Source organism: Notamacropus eugenii, chromosome 3, assembly GCF_028372415.1.
Source record: "Notamacropus eugenii isolate mMacEug1 chromosome 3, mMacEug1.pri_v2, whole genome shotgun sequence".
Taxonomy (NCBI): Eukaryota; Metazoa; Chordata; class Mammalia; order Diprotodontia; family Macropodidae; genus Notamacropus; species Notamacropus eugenii.
In genome coordinates, this window is record NC_092874.1 from 301,582,364 (window position 1) to 301,606,487 (window position 24,124).

General features: G+C 48.5%; 1 protein-coding gene across 4 annotated transcripts in view; it reads right to left on the minus strand.

The window, feature by feature from the left end:
- ARFGAP3 (ARF GTPase activating protein 3) overlaps positions 1-24,124 on the minus strand; it is a 49,205-nt gene that overhangs the window by 20,764 nt on the left and 4,317 nt on the right. For all 4 annotated transcript variants that reach the window (XM_072596337.1, XM_072596335.1, XM_072596336.1 and 1 more), the window contains 8 exons: positions 21,562-21,680; positions 16,020-16,092; positions 13,137-13,268; positions 9,528-9,611; positions 8,294-8,381; positions 3,321-3,380; positions 2,415-2,461; positions 1,967-2,100 (listed from right to left, as the gene is read on the minus strand). In XM_072596337.1, coding sequence (XP_072452438.1) covers positions 1,967-2,100; positions 2,415-2,461; positions 3,321-3,380; positions 8,294-8,381; positions 9,528-9,611; positions 13,137-13,268; positions 16,020-16,092; positions 21,562-21,680 — 737 coding nt within the window. The remainder of the gene's footprint in view (positions 1-1,966; positions 2,101-2,414; positions 2,462-3,320; positions 3,381-8,293; positions 8,382-9,527; positions 9,612-13,136; positions 13,269-16,019; positions 16,093-21,561; positions 21,681-24,124) is intronic.

Below are 24,124 nucleotides of genomic sequence, written 5' to 3' on the forward strand. Positions count from 1 at the left end.
ATCTAAGATTTATGGAAGAGATTGTAGAAAACTGAAAACAAATAAATTAATGGAAAAAAAGGAGACAAAAAAATGCTGACTAACAAGTTTTCCTCAGACCAAGGGTTCTGAATCTTTTTTGACCCAGCCTGCATATCAAAAGCATGTGGCTGGTACTATGAGTTTTAGCTCATTTAAGAGGAATAGGGACAAAGAAAACTTTAACAAAATAGATAAATCAGAGAGTGGGGCCTGGATATCATCCATCCTTCCTCAGTAAGAACCACAAAGGTAAAAAGACCGTTTGCACCAGGGACCTCACCCTGAGCCTGAAGAAAGGTCCTTTATTCACAAACAGATTCGGGTGAGTTTACTGGTAAACGAAAGAGCCAACACACAGCCTGATCTGCCAGCACCCATCACGCCAATCACAGTGGTTCCAGGCCAGCCTGCACTCAGGCCTGGGGAGGTGAAGACCCAACAGGTCTTGACATCAAGGGGCCTGACTTTTTCTGGAGCACAGAGATCATGTTCACAGATAAAACAGACAGGGGAGAGAAAGCAGGAACAAGTTGGGGATGAGAGATTCAAGCTGCATGGAATCAGGAAAGAAGAGATAGAGACAGGGAGGGAGGATATGGCTGCCATGGGGGACAGTGTGTGCAGAAGCCTGGAGAACAGTGAGCCAGCCAGTGTGGCTGCACAGTGGAGCTTGCAAAGGGGAAGGCCAGGGATGGGCTGCAGGGGCTTCCCCTGGGGACACAATGACTACAGAGTGAATTACTACACCCTGATTATATTATTATATTCTCAAGAAATTATTATACTCTTAAGAGATAATGAGAAATGACACAAATATCTCTGAAGAAAGACCAGAGAAATACCAGAATGAATTAAAATGTTCTTAATAATGTTCAGGCTTGATGAAGGGCCCAAAGGCTGAGGCCTGCACTTGAGCTAATAATCCCTTGGGGTGCCCATGAGTCCCTGGACTCCAATATGTGGAGAGCCTACACCCCTCCTGCCCATAGCACAATCAGCGGGATTCCTAGAGGGAAGCTGGAGATATAGACAGAGCTATGAATGGGTGCTGAGGATGGAAGTGTGCCAGAGGCAAAGGAGGCTACGGACAAGGGGAATGGGAAGAGAAATCAAAATGATGCTGTGACTGTGCCCTGCTGGGCAGGTGTCCACAGCCCTCCGCCCTGCTCAGCCCACACTGCGGCCTGGCAGAGACCAGGTACCCTCCCTGGCCTCCCATGAAAGGGCATCTGGGAAACTGACCATGGAGGCTAGGCTCAAGGCACCTCCAAGAAGGAGAGAGGTCCACACTAGGCGAGTGACAAAAGGCTGTCAGAATCTGAACTCAGACCCTTTGTGAACTGCATGCCTCTCTGGCAGGTGGGGAGGCTGGGAAGGGTGGTCTGGCAAGTCTGGACACTGCTGGCCCCATGCCTGGACGCAGAGGCACGTGAGTGGTTGCCGTGGCCCATGGGTCCCTGACGGCCCTCAGCGAGGGAGGGAGGAGTCTGGCTCCAAAGTTACATCCTAAAAGCCCCCCTAGATCTCCAGGATGAAGCTATTGTCACCTTAGGTAATTAATAAAGGCTGAGAGTCAATGGCAGCTTGTCACAAGGCCTCATTCACATCAGAGCCTCTGCTGCCACCTGGTGGGCACATGCAAGAAAAATGCCTGACCATTAATGTGGGAAAGTGGGAATGAGCACGCATTAGGCATCTACTGAGTGCCAGGATCTGGGCTAAATGCTTTACAAGGATTACCTCATCTGAGCCTCACAACAAGCCTTAGGAATTGGGAGCTGTTATCATCCCCATTTTACAGCTGGAGAAACTGAGGCAGGCTGAGGTCAAGTGACTTGCCAAGGGATCACCCATACACTCATGATGTCAGGCAGGTCTCTTTTCACTCTCTCGGGTCAAGCGATTGCCCCCCCGCTCCCAGGACCCCTTAATTTCCCCCACGTACATGGACTCTTCTTTGGGCGCCTGGAGGTTGTCCTGCTCCTTCCTCTTCTCCACTGCCTGGGCCTGCTTTTCAATGTCACTGAAACTCGAACCACTCACTTTCTGGGCCCCCAAGCCTCCTTTCTTGCCCCCGAGCTGGAAGAGAAGACGGGTGGGGGGGTCACTGGGAATGGGGGGAGCAAATGTGTTTCCCTCTAAGGATGACCACCCACTGCACTGCTCAGGCCGCCTCTGACTGACAGTGACCAGGTACAAGCTCCTTGTTTTTACCCTGCTCTAAACCATATGATGAATACCCCATGCTTCACAAACTGCATGACCAGCCCTGGCCAAACTTGCACCCATCACCAATGAGCTCCAAACAGGTCACTCAGAAGCCAAAAGCTGACCCTCTGAGGGAGTAAAGTGGCCTGGAAGAGTGGAAGCAGCAGTATGCACATGCCACTCACCCCCTTTCGAGCTTGGATTGGTTTCTTTTTTATGAGAGAGGAGACATCTGCAAAAAAAAAAGAATTGTTACTTCAGATAAACAGGAATAATATTGTCTTCTACCTTTTGGTTTGGGTTTGCCAACGTCCATAAAAACACTAACTCTAGAGATCTAATTGTAAATTGGAGTTAAAAAGATAAGGCATCTCTTGAATTAATTTGCTACATGAAAGACCCAGGCCCAGCACTAAGAGGACTTTTAACAAGAATTTTCAGGTACCTTCGGCCTGTGCTTGCTCATGGCCAGCAGTCAGAGAATGCCACCTTTTTGAGCACCTACTGTGTAAAGCAGGACCAAAGAGCAGGAGTCTCCTGCAGGAATACTTTAATTCACACAGCTCCTAGCCACCTTCAGACTCACTGTTTATGTGTCAGTTGGTGGAGCCTCTGGAGAGAGCGGGTGGCTTAGGAGGGGAGGAGAAAATTTGGAAGAGAAAATTTCAAAAAAGAATGTTAAAACTAGTGATTCTTTTGAAGTATGTTAAAAATCAATGTGATTCTCTTTTTAGAGCTTGAACCAAACATTCCCTGTTTGTTATGTTTTATAAGGGGCACAGAAAGATGGTAATATGACATATTCTCAAAAGAGAATTTTTTTGCATTCTCCTGATTCTCAGCAGAGAGGTGGACTATAGGTGTAGAATGAGGTTTACATTTTCAAAATCCCTAAAATAGATGTGATATGGATATGGAATAAACTAACAGCAATCAGTTTAATTTGATTCCACAAATGTAAGTGCCTACTGTGATATGGCAGTCAGAATACCCTTTACCTTCCAAACCACATGAACACAGCCATTCCCTTACCACCATTTACAACTAACTAGTTAAGATAGATGCTTACGCTTCTGGAGGAGGAGGATTACCTAATGAAGCTTTAGGTGATATACTCAGGCCATCAACACTTGGTCCTTGCTCTGGTCTACCTGCAAGTAAAAATATTGAGATGAATGTAGAAAAGAAAGCTCTTCCAAACATGCTGTGTGTTTGGACAGTCCAGCCTCTAATTCTCTCTGGGTCATCTTTCCTTTCTGTTCCTTACACTACTTTCTCATCATAGGGACCTTCATTGATTACAAAATGAAAATGCATGGTCCCAAATAACATCTACCTTATAGACTGGTGATCTAAAAAAATCATGTTAAGATAGAGACCTAAAACATGTGCAGATTGAAAATCTGCAAATACCCAAAGAACATGAGATTCTAACACCCCCAGATCAATGATTGGAGTTCAAAACATCTGGATGTCAGCCAGCCCACAATAACTTGTATTTCAGGATTCCTTAGAGAAGGAAAACGCAGAGCAGGAGTCTGTAAAAGAATGCTTGACCTGAACTGGTGCTGGTGCGGCAAAGGGATAAGGTTTGGGACTCGTGGGACAATCAGCCAACTCTGGTCTCCTGAGAATCCTAACCAGCAATAAGGTTTGGTATAGACTAGTAAAGGACACACATGCCCACAGGACACAGGCCAGAGCTCAGGGCTGGTGAGTCCAGGGGGCTTTAGGAGCAGAGGGGTCCCCATGGTCAGCCTGTGACAAACACTCATCCCATGACAGACCAGCCAAGTCACAGCTTAGGTAGGAAGCTGCTTCTATTAAGTCCAAATCAGCCCTCCCAGCTCAGCAGCCAGAGGAGGCCATGCCCAAGGCCTTTCCCAGACTGCTGCTAAGACCCCCCTAATTCTCTTCTCTGGACTAAATAAACATGCCCAGACCTTTCCATCCACCCCTCGAGGTGACAACTTTCAGCCCGATCGATCCCTCATTTGGACATGTTCCAGACAGCCAATGTCCTTCCTAAAAGGCAGAGCCCAAACCCTGCAGACATAGCTTGATGATCCAGAGGAAAGTATGCCCCACAAATTCACACAGAGGCAAAGTTCACCTCTAAGACTACAAGTCAGCCTCAATTCCTGGAATTGGGGTCTCCAATTATCTTCCCTTCTGTACAGTCAAGTCAGCTGAAAAGGCACAACCAAAGGAAAGGGTCTCACAGGTCTAAGAATGGGGCCCAGGTCTTACATTTCTGTGTCCAGCACAACACAAATGAAAGAAATGCCCCATTTCTGATCTGAAACTGGACATCATCTAGTCCAACTGTCCTCGAAATGAATGTAAATAGGGAAACTGAGACTCAGAGAGGAGAAGTCACTGATCCCAAGTCATGAAACATGTTTGACCTGTGATGGGTGCCCCCTTGCCTGGTTCCTTCCTCCACACAGTTCATGGCTTCCATTGATATATACTGACTGACTGGCAACACCTTCACCAAGGACAGCTGAGTCCATGAAGGCCAGAGAAAAGTTTTCAATCTTGTCAAGAATTCCTTTTGGGAGCTGCATGATATTCTGGTTTGCCTTTGTGCTGCTAATGCTCAAGGTCCAGGGGAGAGAGGCCCAGCCTGGGCCTGGCGGTCAGGAGGAGGCCTGAGTGAGGCCAAAGCCCACCTGGGATCCTGCCTGCCAAGGTGGATGGTCACGGAAATCCTCCTCCTCCTCCTCTGTGAATTAGAAATGAGAATACTGCACCAGGTGAGATTTCCCCCTGTGCTTGGAGATACCCTAAGGGAAGAAGGGTTTTCCTTCTTAACCAATGCAGCTCCTTCCTTGGGAGGTTACAATGTAACACAGTAGGAGGAGGGATGAGAAGCCTGCACCAAGAAGCAGGAGGCCGCTGAGAAAGAAGAAGAGCTTCTTTTTGCTCTTTGTCTCAAGGAATGGCTCTCAGGTGGCAACCCTGGGAAATGAGGATGATGTCAAAACAAGACATTTACCAGCAACTTTGTAGAAAGGAAGAGTTTGGAAATGACTGAAGGGAAGCCCATGCTTCCTTCCCAGTGCTCAGGGGAGCGGGTGGGAAAGGATTTCAAGGTTAAAAGCAATAGAGACCAAAGCCATTGTCTGAGACAATGGAGACCCGGAGTTTCTCCTGATGCCCTGTGGTGGGAAGCACACAGCAGGTGACCCTGTCCTGGGGCAGCAGCTCCATTTAAAGAGCAGGGTACTGGAGGAGATGGTCCAGTTCACCCGGAGGGGGGCATCAGTACCCACGTACCATGGGCTTCCGACATGAGACACAGGCATGTGTGACTCTTGTGACTCTTCAGACAGAGCTGCTTGCAGGCTGCCCCTCCAGGCCATCCATCCCCAGCAGTGCTCATCTCCCTGTAAGTCCCTCCTGCACAGGGCTGGCTTTCCCAGCCCTCCACTGTGCCCCGTGGACCCTACATGAGGACCATCTCGAGCCATCTTGAGGTTTAAAAAGGCTCCTGTTAAAGGCACCAACTCCACACCAAGAGCTAGCCATGATAGATGCCACTGGGTCTGATTATCTGGCAGGGATATACAATAATCCGGTTTGCACTCACATATAAACGGATTTAAGTGAGGCTGAGAGAGGGTGACATGCCCAGGGCCACATAGTTGCCTGAGGCAAGTTTTGAATGGAGGGCTGCCCAACTGAAGGAATATGTATATGAGTACATATAAAAGAAACTGAGCTTTTTTTTCTGGAGGGTAGCAGAGGATAGGTGGGGTGGGGTGGAGCCTTATCACAGACCTCACGTTAGGTGGAGTCAGAGATCCGAGGCAGCAGAGGTGAGGCTGGAGAACAATCTAGGGAAGGGGGTCTGGGCAAAGGACTGTGTCTGAGAAGGAGCGCAGGTGAGTTTGGCTGGAATGGGGGAGAGGAGAAGGAGAAATCAATCACACAGAAATTCAGTCCAACAAATGCTTAGTAAGCACTTACTGCGTGTACAGTACTGGGCTGAACACTGGATGGACATGCTCGACCAGGTACGATGAGAGGAGCACCAGATTTGGAGTCAGAGGACCAGGGGTCCAACCCTGATTCTGCCACTTATGGCCTGGGTGACCCTGGTTGAGTCACTTCCCTGAGGCAGGAGGGGTGCTCCCCAGGGACTCCCCCCTCCAGTTTCCCTTCCTAGCTCTCAGTTCCCCTCAGCAAGCCCCTGCAGCCTGGCTTTTGCACCCAGCATTCACCTAACACTCCCCTTCCCTGGTTACCAAGGATCTCTCTTAGACTATTATTCTCATGAATGTCTTTTGGTTTTACACCGACATTTGCCAGCACCTTTCCATCTCTTCTCCCAGAGAGCCAATCTTTTAACATCCACCGAGTAGCTAAGTCTGGCCTGACCTGTTGGGCTTCACACCCAGTCACCACCACCTTTACCAAGAAGGCAGAAATGCTCTTTTCTCTCTTCCCTGGGCCTAGTACCAGGACGGCACTCAGATGCCTAGTGACGCTGTTGTAGCCTCTGTGTCTCTGCCTCAGTTCTTAGGGTCTCCGCTCACCACACTCACCACTTCCTACACCCCAGTATCATTCCACCCGTCCCAGCACAGGTTGCTCAGCTCCTTTCCCTTTCCATGCAGCTCTTGATGTCTGGATGTCAGTGGGGACTTTTTTTCTACCGCTGACATCCTTGAGGAACATGCCTAAAAGCAGAACCTCTGGGTCAAGGGGGATGGACTATTGAGCAATTTCCCTTGCAGAATTTGAAACTGCTTTCCAAAAGAGCTCCACCACCACCCCAATCTGCAACCCCAGCAACAACACACTGGCGGGCCCTTGTTTCTAACATCAAGTATTTCCACCTTTGGTCACTTTGCCCATTATTAGCTGGGGGAGACGCGAAACCATGGAGCCATTCCAGTGCGTTCCTCTGAGTGACTTAGAATCTCACTTCCCATGGGTCCCGAGAACATGTGATTCTTTCTGACAAGTCTTTGTTTACTGGGGAAAGGCTGTTGATCTTTTACATCTCATTATCTCTTAACTGCTAAGTCCAATCACCTCAGCTCTGTCCTCCTCCTTTCCTTAGACTCCTTCATTGATCCACAATCCCTCCCTCATCCCCCAAGTACAGATGCCTCCCAGTGCTCTCTTCCTGCTAATCTCAGTCGGTCTCATGGCTTCAAATATCATCATCACACAGGATGACTTCCACCTCCATATCTGTCCCCAAAGTCTCTCTGGAACTCTAGTCCTGTGATGCTAGCTACCCACTGAATGCCACCTGGGCACCTGAGAGTCAACATGCCCCTCAAACACCAACCCTTCTCTACAGGTACTCAGCTATGTCACCTAATCATTCTCACCTATTCCCCATAAATAATCAAGGACCAAATCTTGGTCAATTCTCCCTCCACAACTCTCCTGTAAATCCCCCTATCACTACTCACATAGCCACTATCCTAGCTCAGGTCACCTGATGCCTCTAGGTCAGGCCCTATACTATGGTGTGGACTAACTGGTCACTCTGCATCTCTGCCTCTGCCAACCTTCCCCCCACACTACAGCCAAAATCATCTTCCTAAAATACTGACCTGGCCACATAAACTTCCTGCTCCGAAGCCATCAGTAGGAGCCCCCACTGCCTCAAAACATACAAGTTTCTCAGCCTGGTATTCGAGGCCCTCCCTGCTGGATTTTCAAGACAGGCCAAGCCCATGTGGTACCTTCTGGCCCAGGAAATGTCTTTATCCCTTTGCCAAACTCTATGACTCAAAGATTTCCAGACTCTTTCCTTACCAAAAAGGCTGGGGCTACCAGCATGAGGCTCAAGGATAAGAAATACTCAGGGATGCACAGTACTTAGTGGCAGGAGAGTCTTACTTATCTAACCCACATTCTCGGTGACTTCTGTGTAATTTTTTTTTTTAAAATAAAGCTACACATGTTACAGATGCATTGACAGCACACCCAACCCCTCTCAAAAGCTGCCAGACATGAGTCATTTTAAGAAGGCCGGAGCCTCTCCCAGAATCATCATTTTGCTCTAATTATAAAACAGAAGCACCCAAGACTCTACCTCCACTGCTCTCTGGTATGGCTTCTGAAGAAGTTGGTCTGAAAGGAACTGATTCAGGCTGTGCTGATGCCCACTCTGGGCCACCAACCTGGAACAAGGGGGAAAAGTCATGGATGAGCAAAACCCCAGAGTGGGCAAAATAAACACCTTACAATCACCAGGCCTGTCCCCAGGACAGTCTGAAGTGCTGGGTCCCTCCTTCCCACAGGCCTTTTCCCCAGGCTGGGCCCCACCCAGACACTATTCTCTTTCTAACAGAGATCACTGAGATCACAGCAGGATGAGACCTGTGAGCTACTGGAAGCTAGGTCTGGACCTAGGGTGGCCCGAAGGCAGCAAGGATGACCTCCTACTTCACAAAGGCCCCACCTTCATTATACAGAGGAAGCATGTAAAGACTGTCAGGTTTTATGTGACACCAGCAGCACAATGGAGTACATGGAGGTGAGGCCTTAGAAATCACCTCCAAGGCCAACAAAAGAGAAGGAGAAGGATTTAGTGTAAAGGGACCCATAATGCACTGCCTGTTCTCACCCCAGGGGACATACGCCCAGACAGCAGGCATCTTGACTGGCCTAAGTCAAAGGAGCCAGAGCCAGAGGGGATCTTAGAAATCCTCTAACTTAACCCCTTCAATTTACAGAGAAGGAAACTGAGGCCCAGGGTGGAGAAATGACTGGCCAAGGCCTCCCAGGGAGCAAGGGGCAGAGTGGAGAAGGGGATGTAGGCTCCCCAGACTTTCACTTCAGGGCTCCTTCCCCTACCCACAGTTGTTTCCAGTGAATTTTTAGAAATGGCCACATGATCCAGGATGAAGAGAATTATTAGTACTTGTGTAGAGTTGGCCTTTAATGAGTATTTGCTAGATGAATAAATAAGACAGTATTTAAAATGTATGTGGAGTTTTTGTCTTGCTGGTTGATCTCCATATCTGTACAAATATTTCTCAAACACCCTCATCCCACTTAAGCTGAAGGGACAGTGCCAAGCTAGGAAAAGCCTTGTGGGTCCAGTTGTTCAAGCAGGTCTCTTGTCCCCAAACCAGCAAAGGAAAAAGACCAGCCTCCTTCCTAACCAGCACAGCAGGTGATTCCACCAGAAGAGTGATTCCTAATTTCCCAGACTCCAAGTTAAAGAAGACTTTAATCATGCAAGAGTAACGCTATTTGGAAAAAACCAAATCAACAGAAACCAGAAACCATTAGGACAAGATTAGGTGGAGTGTATCACCTACCTTGGGAGAAGCATGGGAAGCAAAGAAATCCTCTTCTTTCTGCTGCGGTGATGACGGCGGAACCACACAGCTCTCCAGCCACAGCTAAAACAGAAACACAGGTCCTGGAGACCATCCTTGACCCCAGAATCTCAGAGCTGGAAGGACAATGGAGGCAGCCAGCCCAACCAGCAGCTGGACACACAGCCCTTGGACAGGTCCTCACCAGGGCTCACTCAGCCTCCACACCACCAGCTCCCAAAGCTGTCTGTCCCATCGTGGGACAGCAAGGCTGATGGTGGGGAAACCTCAAGGTGCCTCCCCAACAACAGCCAACCCTGTCCAGAGCCCTTGGAGCCTTTGCTTCTGCAGAATCGGTAGCCCCTGATTTCTTCAGCTGAGACCATTCATCACCAGCTCTCTGTAAAGTGAGGCACTCACACTGAAACCAAAGAGCTCAGATGCGGCCTGCTCAGGACAAAGTATGGAGTGCCTTCTTCATTCTGGGAGCTAGCTTCTCTTAGCACTGCGTCACAGGGCAGTCTCCAAGGCTTTAGGGGCCCCCAAAACAATTGGCCCTTTGCTTACAGGTGCAGTGCTTGTGTGGCTGACAGATCTGACCCCGAGTATTGGCCTTTGTTTTTCTCTCTACTCACTTTCATCGTGCTGGGTCTGGCATGTCATTCTGTCTGAATTTGATCCACTTGTGCCCTTAAAGTGAAGTGTTGGGTGGCCCAGGACACACAAAGATAAAAGCCAACACCATCCTGCCCATAAGGAGCTGGCCTTCTGATGGCACGGACATTTTTTAAGAGGTAAGTGAGGAGAGCATGATTTGAGAAGGAGAAAGCATTAAGAACAGCAAGGATCCAGAATGGCTCCTGGAGGAAGTAGGAACCTTAAATGAAGCTAACAATGCTGGGAGATGGAAGCGAGAAAGGGCTTCAACACGCAGGAAAGTCTGGACCAAAGGATGGAGACAGGGATACAATGCTGAGTTTGAGGCCAGTTTAGCTAGGACACCCTCCACCAAGGAGAGGGACGGGCACAAAGAAGTCCAGAAAGGCTGAGGCCAAGCTGAGCAATTGGTACTTTATCCATGGAAGATTTCTGAGCAGAGGCATACCATGGGAGAAACTGTGGGTTTAGTGATATTTGGGCAGCCATATGGAGAAAGAGGCTAAAACCATTATTTGCCTTCAGTTATAATCCCACCCCCAACCCAGTGTTCTGGGTACAGTAAGAAAGCACTTCATCCCTGTTCCTAAGATTATCCTGAATAACGACGTCTTGTACATCTGAGCAGACATGGAATCTGCCTGGATATGCATGGGGAGGGATGAGAAAGGTTGAAGGGCCAAGGATGATGCCAAGGCTCGGAACCTGGGTGACCAATCAACAGAAACAGGCCTGTCTGGCAGAAAGGTGGGTTTGGGAAAAACAAGGAGCTCCATTTTGGTCCTATTGGGTTTGAGAAGAATACACGTCTAAACATAGCTATGGAGAGGCAGTGGTGACATGGACTGGGAACTTGGGAGAGACATTAGGCCTGGCCACAGAGATGTAGATGTCCTGTATGGAGAACACTGAGGGAGACAGGGTATAGAGAAGAAAAAGAAAGCAGCTGAGGATGGAACCCTGGAGAATGACCACAGTTACAGGCATGACCTGGATGAAGACCAAGGAGAGTGGTCAAGCAGGTGGGAGAAGTCAGGAGAGAAGAGATGCTCTGGATCCTTACCCCTGAGCTTTATGTCACCCACAAAGCTACAGATCTAGCTCTACTACCCAGCCCTGCATGGAGGAACCTGAAGGCCAGCATTCAAGCCTCAGCCCTGTCCTTTAGAAACAGAGCCTGAAACCTAGGAACTTAAGATCTCTGCAGCTCAATTTTCTCTTCTGTACAATGAGAATAAAACTTGTGCTACCTATATCACCCAGTTGGGAGGAAAGTACATTGTAAACTGTGAAGTGCCATCTCATATCAACTGTTGCTCTTATTTTGAAAATACCTGTTTATTGACCCCTTTGGTTTTTATAGCACATTAACTTCCCCCACTATCTCACTTCTCACAGAGCCATCCTATGTAAAAGAAAATTTTTTAAAGAAAAAAAGCAAATGAGTAAAATTGACCTATGGGCCCAAAAATGTAATTTGTAACATTGCGTATGAGCTCTCCCCTCAATAATGGAGGCATCTTCTCACCCTCCTCTGGCCAGCTTGACTTCTGTCTTCTCTTAGTTTCACCTGCACTAATCTTTCCAGCGCCGCAAACTCAAACCCATCCTCTTACTTCCCCCCAAACCCACCTCCCCTGACTCTCTGACCTTTGTGAATGATGCCCCGATTCCCTTCATCACCCAGCAAACACTCCCCTCATCTCCCCTCATTTGCCTCTAGAGTCACTTTCCAGCCTCTCTGACTCATGCCCATTTCCGTGGTCCAGGTCCAGGACCATCTCAGGAAAAACTCACCAGATTTTCTTGGCTGACCAAGGGGGCAGAGAGAGGAGCAAGGTGGGGGGAAACTGCAGAGAGGTTGATTCTGGCTCTCCAGGAAGACTAAAGGCCAACCTTTGATTTGACAGAAAAGGAAACAGAGGCCTGGACAGAAAGTGACTTGCCGAAGGTCAGCAGGGCAAAAGGAAAGGATCTGGGTCCCACTGATGCCAAGGCCAGTGCATTTTCCATTGCTGTAGACAAGGTGACCCTGGAAATCCCTGTGTGAGTAGTCAAGATTCTGTGTGGATCTGGCCATGACTAACGTTCTTATAAACAGAAACAACTTGCCCATCACTGCGCAGTCTAGTGACAGCCAGCACTCACAAGCCCAAGGCCAGGACAGAGTCTGGATGATCTGGTCAAAGATTCAATTATGTTCCACGCTGTACTTACTGGCCCCCAAAGGAGCAGAAAAGAAAGACAAGAAGGCCATCAGAGCAGTTTTTAAATGCACAGAAGAGAAGGAAATGCAGGAGACCCAGGGAGGGAAGACAGTTTTGAAACTACAGAGCCTGTAACAGATTTTTTTACAAAAGCAAGCTACACATAATGGAGATGCGGCTTCATGGGCAGGCCTCTTTTCTGTTCTTCTTTGTATATGGAAGTGCTCATGCTAGTCAGTGTCTGTCAAGGTCAGAATAACAGAAATTTAAATTCTACTTATTAATTCTGTGTTCCTCCATTTCTGGGAAGAGTTCAGAATCTTGAAAATTCACGTCAGCCACAAGCTCCACTTCCATGCACACCAATCGGCTGTAAAGGTGTAGAGGTGGACAAGGTTTCTTGTGCAGTGGGGATGGAGGTGCAGAGCCAGCTGAGACACACAGCCCAGGCCCGATCTGAACGGGCGCCACCAACTGGGCAGGAAGGCGGCAAAAGAAATCAGCAGCACCAGTCATGGCGAGGCAGGAGATGAGGCAAAGATTCCACAGTAAGCGGGGCGCGGTATGCTGACCAGGCCGCTGGCTTTGGGGATGAAGCTTTGCCCCCAGCCCCTTCTCAGTGAGCCTGGCCTTGGACGGCCACCCCAAAAGCCACGTGACTTTGCCCACATGGAAAGCAGCAGGTTCAGGGATGCCCAACAGACAGAAAAGCTCATCTGAAGCAAGAATCCTCCTCTATACTTACATCAGTGCCATGCTTCCGAGCTGCTTGGGAAGCAAGAGACTTAATCTTCTCCCGATAAAGCTGAGCAGCACGACTGTTATACTTGGCATTGGTGTCATTTGTTGTACAGCCATGCTGATGAAAGAAGGAAGACTAAAAAAAAGAGAATAAAATCAGCACTAGAAGCTACAGTATACACTGAAAGGAGGTGACAAAAACTCATTTATTGGGAGACACTAAGTAAAATATGTTTTGTTTAACCAACTGGAACTTGAAAAGAATCCTTAGTTTAAAAAAAAAACAAACTTTGAATTCATTTAGAATTTATCAACAGATTAAAACCAACTTCTCTGCTATGCAAGTTTACAGACTAAGACAATGCATCTCTGCATATGTGGGTCCATACAGTACTTGAGGTCAAACTGCCAACCCTGGAGCTTAGTAAAGAGCCCGAGAACTTCCCATGGTCCTGTAAGGATCAGACTGGGGAAAGGAAGCAGGGAGCCCAGGGGCATGGCAGGCTGAAGACCACAGCTGGGACAGAGGTTTCTCTCACCTTCTGTTTTCTCAGCTCCCGAGAGCCACCTTTGGACTAGTAGTGACAGAACAAAAAGGACTAACAGGGAAGAGACAGTAAGAGAACCCCTAACAGGCCTGATACCTAGAGAAGCACCTACTGTGTGCCAGGTACCATGCTGGACACTGGGCCCACAAGTCTGAAGAATGAAAACACTCCTCCTCCACAAGGAGCTGATGCCATTTCGGGTCAGCAGGCCCAAATGAACTGTAAAAGCTGATGGGAATGTTTACTGGGCACTGAAAGATCACTTCAAAAGGGAAGGACTTAAGGGATGGAGAAGGGTCAAGGTTCTCATTTTTAAAGAGAAGAGAACAGCACCTGAAACCATGGGCTAGTAATCCTGACTACAACAGATTATTAAAAAGGTGGAAATGGAAGCAGTGATGCCAAAGAGCCAGCCTGGCTTCAGCAGAGCTAATCATGCCATACTGACCTCTCTGCACAGGATTAGTAGCCTGTACTGCACAGTTGACCTAAATGTTATTAAAGTATTTGATAAAGCAGCACATACTCTCTCTGTGGGTTAGATGGGAGCACAATTAGATAGATTCCGAACTGGTTCAGAGAAGTCCCTAATGTTTCAATGTCAACTTGGCAAGTCTCCCGTGGAGTGCTCCGCTGATCTGGCCTGGTCCCTGTATCTACTAGACTACTTCTATCAATGACTTGGGCCAATGTATAGCTAGCACAGTCACCAAATGTGCAGATGAGAGGATGGTGGGAAGGAGAGCTGACACACAGAGTCCAATTCCAAAAAGATCCTGACAGGGTCCAATCAGTGATGCACTGCACTAGCTGGCCAAGGGCCCTTCCCACTCTAAAGTTTGGGGTAACCCAGGTGAGATCTAGGAGGGGAAGATGCAGGGGATGCTGGGTGAGCCACCTGGTCTCTCTGGGTCTCAGTTTTCCCATCTGTAAAATGAAGGGGCAGACCAGACAATCCCCAAGTCCCTTTCTAGCCCTTGCTTGATATCCTATGATGAGTCTCATGTTGCCTTCCCTGTAGCTGGCTGCCTCTCAAGACTTAGAACCAGAAGCTAGTCCATTCAAATGATATAGAGCCACAGAGTTTAGAGCTGGAAGGGACCTTGGAGGCCAGCTAGTCCAGATGAGGAAACTGAGGCCCAGGGAGGTTCAGGGACTTGCCCAAGGATACATAGATAGAAGGCATCAGAGGAGGACTTGAACCCAGGTCTTGTGACTCCTGAGGCTGGGCTGCTCCCTGTGATGGGCAAGTGGTCCATGGGCTGCCTTCTCTGGAGTCAGGGAAGTTCCTACACTGAGGAAGGTGGGTGGATTACAGCAGGGCCTATGTTCTCTTCCCATTTTTCTCCAGCTGCTATTCTTACCAGTGACAATGCACCCTGAGCCTCTCTCCTTTGCTCTACCTTAGCTAATGCTACTAAGGGCCAACCCGGACCCTTCCATGCACTCAGCATGGCCAAAAGTCAAGGCGTCCAACTGAGTGAGGTGAGCAAAGCGGCCCTTCAGAGACATCCTCACACTGCTTTTGGTGGCTTTAGATCTTTCTCAGTACTGAAGCTGGATTCTGAGTTTCTTACTTTTCTACACCTTAAATTCTGCCAAACTTCAAGCAAAATGTGCTCAAGTCAAGATAAAAAACAAATGAATATCTAATTAACAGGGATTACTTTGGTAACCTATAAGAAAGCTCTTCTCATCTCTAAATCTGCCCAGTTTTTAGACTCCCCCGGAAATAGGGCAGCCAGATGACTCTGCATCTTTCAGGGAGGGCTCTGGGACCCTATCTAGTCAAGGGGTACCAAAGAAAGTCTCAGAGACCTTGATCCTAATCCCTATCCCTCAAAGAGGGAATGGCTAACAAATCGTTAACCCAAAGCAGCTCAGTTCCAAGATGGTCACTGTTTCCTTTTGCAGAGGTTCAGCTTCTAAAGTTGGAGTCTCAACAATTCAGATACTTCAAAGTGCTGTGTGTGTATATGTGTATGTGTGCATGGGTAGATAGAAATGCTAGGGATGAGCATGCCATCAGTCCCCAATCTAATCCTCTTTCCATCTTCTCAGATCTTCACCATTTGAGATCTGCATCTAAAGGGGGCCGCAAGGGTGCTGGGCCTACTTGGAAACTTCAAATGTGTTTGAAGCAGAAATCTTTCATCCATTTGGGTTAGACCCTTGAATTGCCTCCTCCATAAACTTCTGACAATGAAACACAAATGACATTGTATGTTCAGTTTCCCTTTCCAGGAAGTCTTCAGGCCACAGGCACTCTTAGACCTAATGGTAGAAGTTCATAGAAACAGCTGCCCCACCCCATCTCCCCACTCTCCCGATAAACTTACAGCATTGGAATTCCCTCCAACTTGCATGCATCTCAGCTGAAACCAAGACCAGTTAGAGTCCAGCTCGGTAGATCTGACAGAAGAGAACAACAGTTTTTCAGCACCATATCACTTACAGAAGAGACAGAAGGTAACTTGAAGGTTTCTAGGACTTTCAGAACTCCATGCAAGTGTGAGGCTTTGGTTTAACATGAGGTTGTGGGTGCTAAACATCTCTAGATTGTGGAGCAGAGGAAATGAACAACCCAGGGCCAGTCCAGAAGTGAATGGCCCCAGCCTCCTGGGAAAGGGAAGGTAAACCAAGTCAATGAGCCTCCTCCAAGCTGCAGAGGAGAGCTGAGGGGCAGGCAGAGGGGGACGCCAGCAGAGCCTCTAACTGCCACCCCCCAACCTCTGCTAAGAGGGGGCAACAACACCCCAGGTGAAGTGCCCCAGGCAACCGGCCAGCACCATTCTGACAGGGGCCATTGGAATCTCTCAGATCCCAATCTCCAAACCATCAGGAAAGCCACTAAATTAAAAAGGGCTCACATGAGAAATGTGAGCAGCCTACTCATTTATCATTCACCAAAAGCTGCCTGAGCACCTACTATGCCTGGGTCACCAGGGGATTATTCTAGATGTCATCACTGCTTATCCCTAAATAAACAAGAAAACCAACCATTCCCCACTGCCATTTTGCCCTTAAAAAGAGAAGAGAGAATGTTAGAGAAAGCCGACAATCAAGACGCCCTTCGATCCTGGCCTTCCCTGGCTGGACATGCCTTCTGAAGGTCCAAGAGAAGGCCAGCAATGATTCTGTCTGGACAAAAACAACCATTATCATGATTGCTGACACTTACATAGTGCTCTCTATGTGCCAGGCACTGTGTTGAGCACTTGGCGATAATCTCATTTGATCTTCATGACAACCCTGGAAGCTAGGGGCATGCTGATGGACAGATGAGCCATGACCCGGGATGGTATCACAGTGGCTTTGAGCATTTTACAGTTGAAGAAACTGAGGCAACAGAGGTTAAGTGACTTGCACAGGGTCACACAGTTAGTGTGTGTTAGGTCTTCCTGACTCCGGTTTGAGGGCTCTATTTACTGCTACAATTTTGATCCACAACCCCCAAAGTGCGTCTGAAAATAACAATTGTCTTTTCCTACTGATAAAGAAAGCTATGTCAAAATTAGGAGCACTTCCCCAAAGTTCCCCCTCTCCCCAGTGCCCAACCACCCCAACAGGGAGTGGGGGAAGGCAGACTTCCCCAGGACATCTGCCCTAATCTACACCTGTTCTGCACTAGGTGTTCATGGAGGAAATAACACCCTGACTGTCAGAAAACAGTTTTTCTGGATGTTGTGGGAGCCTGCCCAAAGCCACTGTGTAACAAATGTAGGCCACACCATCAAATAGGACCTCATCCCCAAATGAGCCCACTTTGAAAGGAAACCTCTAGGGACATATAATGAAAAACAATGCTGACTGTGGACTAAACTCGGATTTTATGAGTGATACCATCCCGGGTCATGGCTCATCTGTCCATCAGTATGCCCACAAGGGGAAAAGGCAACCACTCTCAGCAGAGGATCTCCCAGGGCGTGTGGGAGACAAAGCCTGTGATAGTGTTGAGGGGGGATAGGATGATGGAGGCTCAGTAAAATGCTCTCCTTAATCGACATAACAAACCCTAAAATATACCTGCCATACCTCCTTTGATCTAGGACAAGTGAAAAAAGATCTCGCTAGAGAAACAGCTATTGATATAAAGACACGTGGAAGGTCTCTGGTCAGACAGCAGCTGAGCCAAGGCTGCCCTGGGGGTCATGCATGCAGCCTGTGCCCCTCCAGTCTCCACCAAGCATTAGTACATGGGGGGGAGGTGTTGCCTTCCTCATTTGAATATATGCTCCTTGAGGGCAGGGACCATGCACCTTCTCAGTATCCTTATGTTTAGTACAGCGGTGCTAGCATTTATGAAGTCTTTTTTGGGTGCTGGGCACTGTGCTAAGTCCTATGAATCCAAGGACAAGCAAAAACACAGGCCCTGCTCCCCAAGAGCTCACAATCTAATGGGGGAAACAGCAGGTCTGCAGCACAGACAACATCCACACAAGAAACTAGGAATCAAGCCAGTGGCCATTGATTGGGGCAAGGCAACTGACCAAGACTGCACCCTAGCAAGACTCCAGAGCAGAGAAGATTCCACAGGCTGAGGAAAAGGGCACATAGCAGAACCAGCAGAACCAGCCATTCCACCTGGGAGAGCACCTGGTACAGGAACTGATGGCCTGCACAGAACTCTGACAGCAACGGGGACTGAAAGCTGTGTCATTAGAATGACCACTCACCCCTGCCTTCATAAATGACCTCTCTCTCTCTTCTCTGAAATCCGGAGGCATATGGCTAGCAGTAGGCTGGTTGAGCCAAAGGGTCCGGGCATTTCAGTCCCTCTCTCCTACGTTACAGTGCCTCACACAGTGCCAGGTGAACAGTAGGCATTTCATGTTTAGTGACTGATTTTCAGTGAGCTTTTTTCAGCCTCGTCCAATTCAAGAACAATTATGTTTCACAACCCTTAAGATACAATGGGGATAAAGATACAATATCAGTAACAATGTTTCCTAACATAAGCACTGATGTATCCTGATACAGTTGACTACAGGCATGGATGCTAGCCTGCTGAGAGCAGCCCAGAGGCCACAAGCCCCTCCAAAGTTGGCCCCTCCTGCTGCCTCATCACCCACTCACTCCTCAGGTCCTCAAAATCAAACTTCCTTCCCCTTCAGTACTCTCTCCTGAAGCCAGGGTCAGCAAGCATCTTCCAATGGAAACCCAATGCTTTTAAAGTCTTCCTCCTCCTGCTTCCTCTGCAGCTTCTGATAATGGTGACCACTTCAAAAATATAATGGGCAGCGAGACAGTGAGGTGAACTGGTACCACACCTGGAGACAGGAGTCAGGAAGACTCATGTTCCTGAGTTCAAATCCAATCTCAGATGCTCACTAGCTGTGTGACCCTGGGCAAGTCACTTCACCCTGTTTGCCCCAGTTTCCTCATCTGTAAATGAGCTAGGGAAGGAAATGGCAAACGCTCCAATATCTCTGCTGAGAAAATCCCCAATGGAGTCACTAAGAGTCAGACACAACTGAAAACAATCGAACAACAAAGAAGTAAAAGCTTTAATTTTCATGGATTAGTAAACTTCAGTGTGAGAAAATCAGTAAGATCAGAATGTTTGTGTGTATGATTGGCTACTAAACGTTTTCCATTAGGTAAAAGGATATACTAAAAGGACTCTTGATAAATGTAGTTGTTTTAGGAGCCTTGGCAATTCAGCCCTTGAGCCAGAGAAAACAAACAGTTAAAGACGATGGCCCTAAATGAGACATTTTAAATTTGCTCCTAGAGGAAACAGAGGGTGTGACTGAAGGAAGGAAAGTAAAGTGCTGTCTCCCGGAAGGGTCCATTTCCAAAGGCTTCATTACCCAGCGCTGGATATGATCCAAATGGTTTCTAAAGTCTGAAGCTAGATTGAGGCTCTCCTATGTAGAGGGGCTTTAATTAATTGTTAAGAAATTTTTAAATCATGATATTTTTTTCTCTATAAGGCATCCCTGATAACATCAAGAGAGAAAGAGTTATTTTTACAAAGTCACGTCCTCAAAGATTTTTTTAAGACTCTTCCTCTAGTCCAGGCTTCTGAAACTTTTTCCACTTGCAACCCTTTAGCCCTTCTTGAATAGTGGGTCAAGACCCCCTATGGGATCACAACCCACCATTTAAGAAGCACTGCCTTGTCTATAGCCAGCATTCTCTGTCATGGCAAGGTGCAAGCAAACATGGAAAGACCAAATCAAATGTTGGAAACTTTTCAAGACCCCTGATATACTAACAGGCAGCTTCATTTGACGTTTTTCCTATTGCCCCAATGTCCAGAAAGGTCACTCCATCTATTTCCACTGGCTTTCACCACCTGAATGACTTCCTGGAAGGCCAACATGAGTAGGCCATGTTCCCAAGGCTTACTGCGAGCAGGCTCAAGGAACATTACCTCAGAACCCTCCACAAGCGGCTTGGAAGCTAGAAAGGACATCTACCAGAACAAATGCCTCTGCAAAGTTTGCAGGGACAAGGGGACTAGAGGCCCATTCCAGGTCCTATTAACAACTGACGTCCAACTAAAGACACCAGGATGTGGATTCAAATGCATGTGTCTGAGTTGGAGTGCACCATGGTGCAAGACAGTTCCCCAATACAGAATTCCCTGGGAGAATGCTCCCAGAAGCAGATGACTTCATGGTGTAGATGGCTGACCCAAGACAACAGGTAAGTCGAAAGGTCATGAGGCCACATTCTTGCTCCTTGCCCTTTTTTGTCTTTCTGATGATAGTTATGTTGTCCACTGTTTGTTCCAAAGCCCCAACCCTTGGAAAAGGATCTTCATGTTTGCTTTAGAACACAACAGGAAGCTGACATTCAGGCCCTCTCGGTTAGTTCCTTATAAAACTGTTTGGCAGTTGTGCCTCCATAAGATCCTGTCCTTGGGGTTCTCAGAGAGAAAAAAAGGCATCGCACTCCTGGCTCTCTGTGATGTGTTCTAATGGATTTTAACAAAGCCTTCACCAAAGTCCTGCTGCGATGCCATGACACAGGGTAGAGGTGAATGCTCATTCTCAAGGCTGTCCGATATGTGACAGGTGCCACACATGTTGACCCACAGACTCCACAGAAAGCTATGCAAGATGCTGGAGCACAATGCAGACCCTGGGGTGAGCCCATCCATCACACTGTCCTCAAGGACCTTGTTAAAAATGAGAGGCTGGAAGGATGAGGTCCATCCAGCATCCCAGCACAGGGTCCAAAAAGAGAATCCACTGTATGCATGCAGACTTTCATCCTCCAAACACTGATGCAGAGCCTTCCCAAGGCACAGAACCCATCCCCACAGAGCTCAATGACACTGTGCCTGGAGGTGACCCTAGAGGTCATTTAGTCCAAAGGGAAGAAAGCAAAGGCCCAGAGAGGGAAACGTGGTGTCCAAAGACACACAGCAAGTTCGTGGTCAGGCTGAGTGGGCTCACTAACAGGAGTCTGCTCCGGTGAGATCATGAGGTAAAAACATACCAGCTGGTCCTTTCCCACAAGGGGCGAGAGTTGACCTTTACATTTCGCCCACTGTCACTGAGTTGTCTACTTGACAATAGCCTCCCATGCACGGCCAACGGTCCCACCACAAAGTCCTTGGTCCATCAAAGACAGACAAGATTTGTCGTGGAAATGACATTAGGGGGCACAGCTGGTGCCTGCTGTGGCTCAACTGGCAGCTGAAGCATTGTGTGTGCGTATATGTGTGTATGTATACATGCCTATCTGTCTCCCACCTCTTCTCTCTGTAGCCTCAGCACTCAGCACAGGACCACACAGAGAAAGGATCTTATAAATCATTCGTTCATTCACTCACTCAAATGAGAATCTCTAGGGCCATTTTTAATCTCTCGACTCCACCTATGGCCTGTCCAGAAGCAAACAGTCAAGGGGGCAAAGGTCACTTACCGAATGAAGCTCAGGTGAACCCCAAGAGAGCGATGTGTGCCTGAGCAGTCGATGCAGAGAAACACGCCATATGTTATGCTGGCCCAGCTGGGGTTTTTGGCACCACAGTCAAAGCACATCTGAAAGAAAAATGCCATCCATTAATTGCGATTGGTCTAATGAGTCACTGTTCAATGTCCAAACAGTACTTGATTCAAATGAAACAGATAATCCAAGGGTTTAACTAGCATCACTCGGGAGAGAGCTCAGGACAAAGCAGAAGGTCTGGGGGTCTGAAGTCAAGGTGGGTCTGGGATCGCATCCCAGTGGGACCCCAGGAAAGTGGTCAAGGAGGGAGGATGCCCAACTCTCTGGGCTGTAAGCCTGAGCCCACAGGACTCAGGCAACCAACTAGCCCATACCTCCCTTCCTGGGCACCCAGAGCAGCAGCCACAATGGTACTGCTGGGAAAATCCTGCCCCATTCCTGGCTAGAATGGCCCCCCATCCTTTTCTGGCTGCCTCAGGGCTAGTGGGCCTGGAGTGAGGCCTCTGAGCTCTTGGCAATGACAGTGGAAGCCCTGCCTCCCTCCACCCCTTTCATTTTGGGGGAGGCAGCATGAGTCAGGCAGGATGAGGAGGTATGGAAAGAATGGAATTGACATCATAGCTCTGATTATGTTATTCTTCCCCTGAAACCACCCTCCTGATTCCCCCCCTCCATCCTTTCAGTCAGCCCAGGTCAGCTTTGACCCTTCCCTCTCCCTCACTCCTGGAACCCAGCCCCATAGCTTGTCAAACTTTCCCCTCCAAGACCCTCTGCCCATTTGGTTGCTCGGGCTCCCCCCACTTCAGTCCAGTCAGCCACCAATGCCCACGTCTGACCATATGCTCACTCACTAACCTGCAATAGCTCCCTATTACCCTAAAAGCTGCATCACCATCATCTCCTTTGTTTTAAGGTCTACTTTTTTCTGAGTTTTAGAACAATCATGATTATCAGCAGCTTGGCCTATGTCTATGATTTATAAATAAACATGAACGTTGGGGACGTGTGCTCAAACATTATGTATGGATGGGGTGCCCAGTGGAAAAGTTGGGAAGTGACTGTGCCATTCCTGAGGTGGCAAATGAAAGAAACCCCAAGATAGGCTTACAGGATGCCAACATTGCTTAGGAAAAGAAACTTGGCCTTTTCTAAGTTTTTCTAACGTAGCAAAAATGTCCTCAAAGCCTTCTGATACAGAGGGATTCCTCATTCCTCACTGGGATGTCTTCCGTGTGACATTCAGTAACAGGTGACATCACGGGGCCTTGAGTTGGGCCTTCTCCCTGGCACCACCATTCTCATAGAGTGTTCACACCTGGTCAGTATAAACATACCAGGTTGCTGGAGGGGATTTCAGGGGGGCTGAACCCCAAACCCCCCAGTCATGCACCTGCCTAGGGAGCAATCAGCATCTGTTCATTCCCCCAGCAGCCCACAACGTCATCCCTGCCCTTTCCAAACACAACCCAAGTCCAAGCAGAAAGTTATTATTCATCCTCTGATGCCCACTCGACCACTTCCTAGCAGTGTGGCCAGGAAGGCGGGTCACCGGACCCATCTTCTCCTTCACCTAACTCGTCCACCTCAGAGCACAGAGACCAGCAAATGAGGTCACAGCCGTGAAGGTGGATGCACAGGTCACAAAGGAGAGAGGGCTGTTATTAAGCAGTGGGGGGGGGGGGGGGGGGCTAGAAAAGTATGGGATAAAGCCAGTACCATGGCTCTGACACCAGTTTATGTTACCCTCTGAGCCTGTAAAGTGGAGACAATGTCTGCACTAGCTTCCCATCCCCTCCCAACCCCCTCCTCCTCCCCGCCCAGAAGCTGTCTATTAAGCTTGGGTCCTGTTTGGGGTGCCCAGGGGAAGGCAGCCAATTTCCCCACCCCTCACCCACAAGCCCCAGGCCAGGGGAGGGCAGAAGTGGCTTTCTCCTGACCAGGGGAACCTCCCAAGCAGCTCTAACATCAATGAGCCTCTTGGGGGCGGGGCGGGGTGGGGTGGGGTGGGGTGAGCAGGTTGGGACAATTAAGAGAAGTAAAAGAAAAAGAGCAAGATGGCATTTACTATTGGGAAATTGCTGAAGTTTCTCCCAATCTTGGTGGGAACCGAAAAACAAGCTTCTCCCTTTAAAAGCAGCTCATCTAAGAAAGGTCAGTGGGAGGCAGGGCAGTGTCTGCTCTAGGGGAGGACAAGCGAGAGGACAGGTCCAGCCTCAGTTTCCCCAGTCTGGCTGAGTGTGGGAGCAGCAGGGCCCTCCAGCTCTGGGGCCCACAGAGGCTGGGGAAGAGTCCTTGGGCACCTGCTCTAACCATTCACACCAGGAAGTATGGACAAGATACACAGAAAATCAATAGCAGGCCCACTGCATGGATACCTGCTCTCTTATACAGAGGTTCAGCTCAATGAACATTCAACCCACCAGGCAGCTGGGGGAAGGAGGAGGGCTCAGTGGAGAGGACCCCACTTGGAGTCAGAAGAGCAAGGTTTGAATCCTGCCTCAGACACAAGTCCTTCACTCTCTCTGTGTCTTAGTTT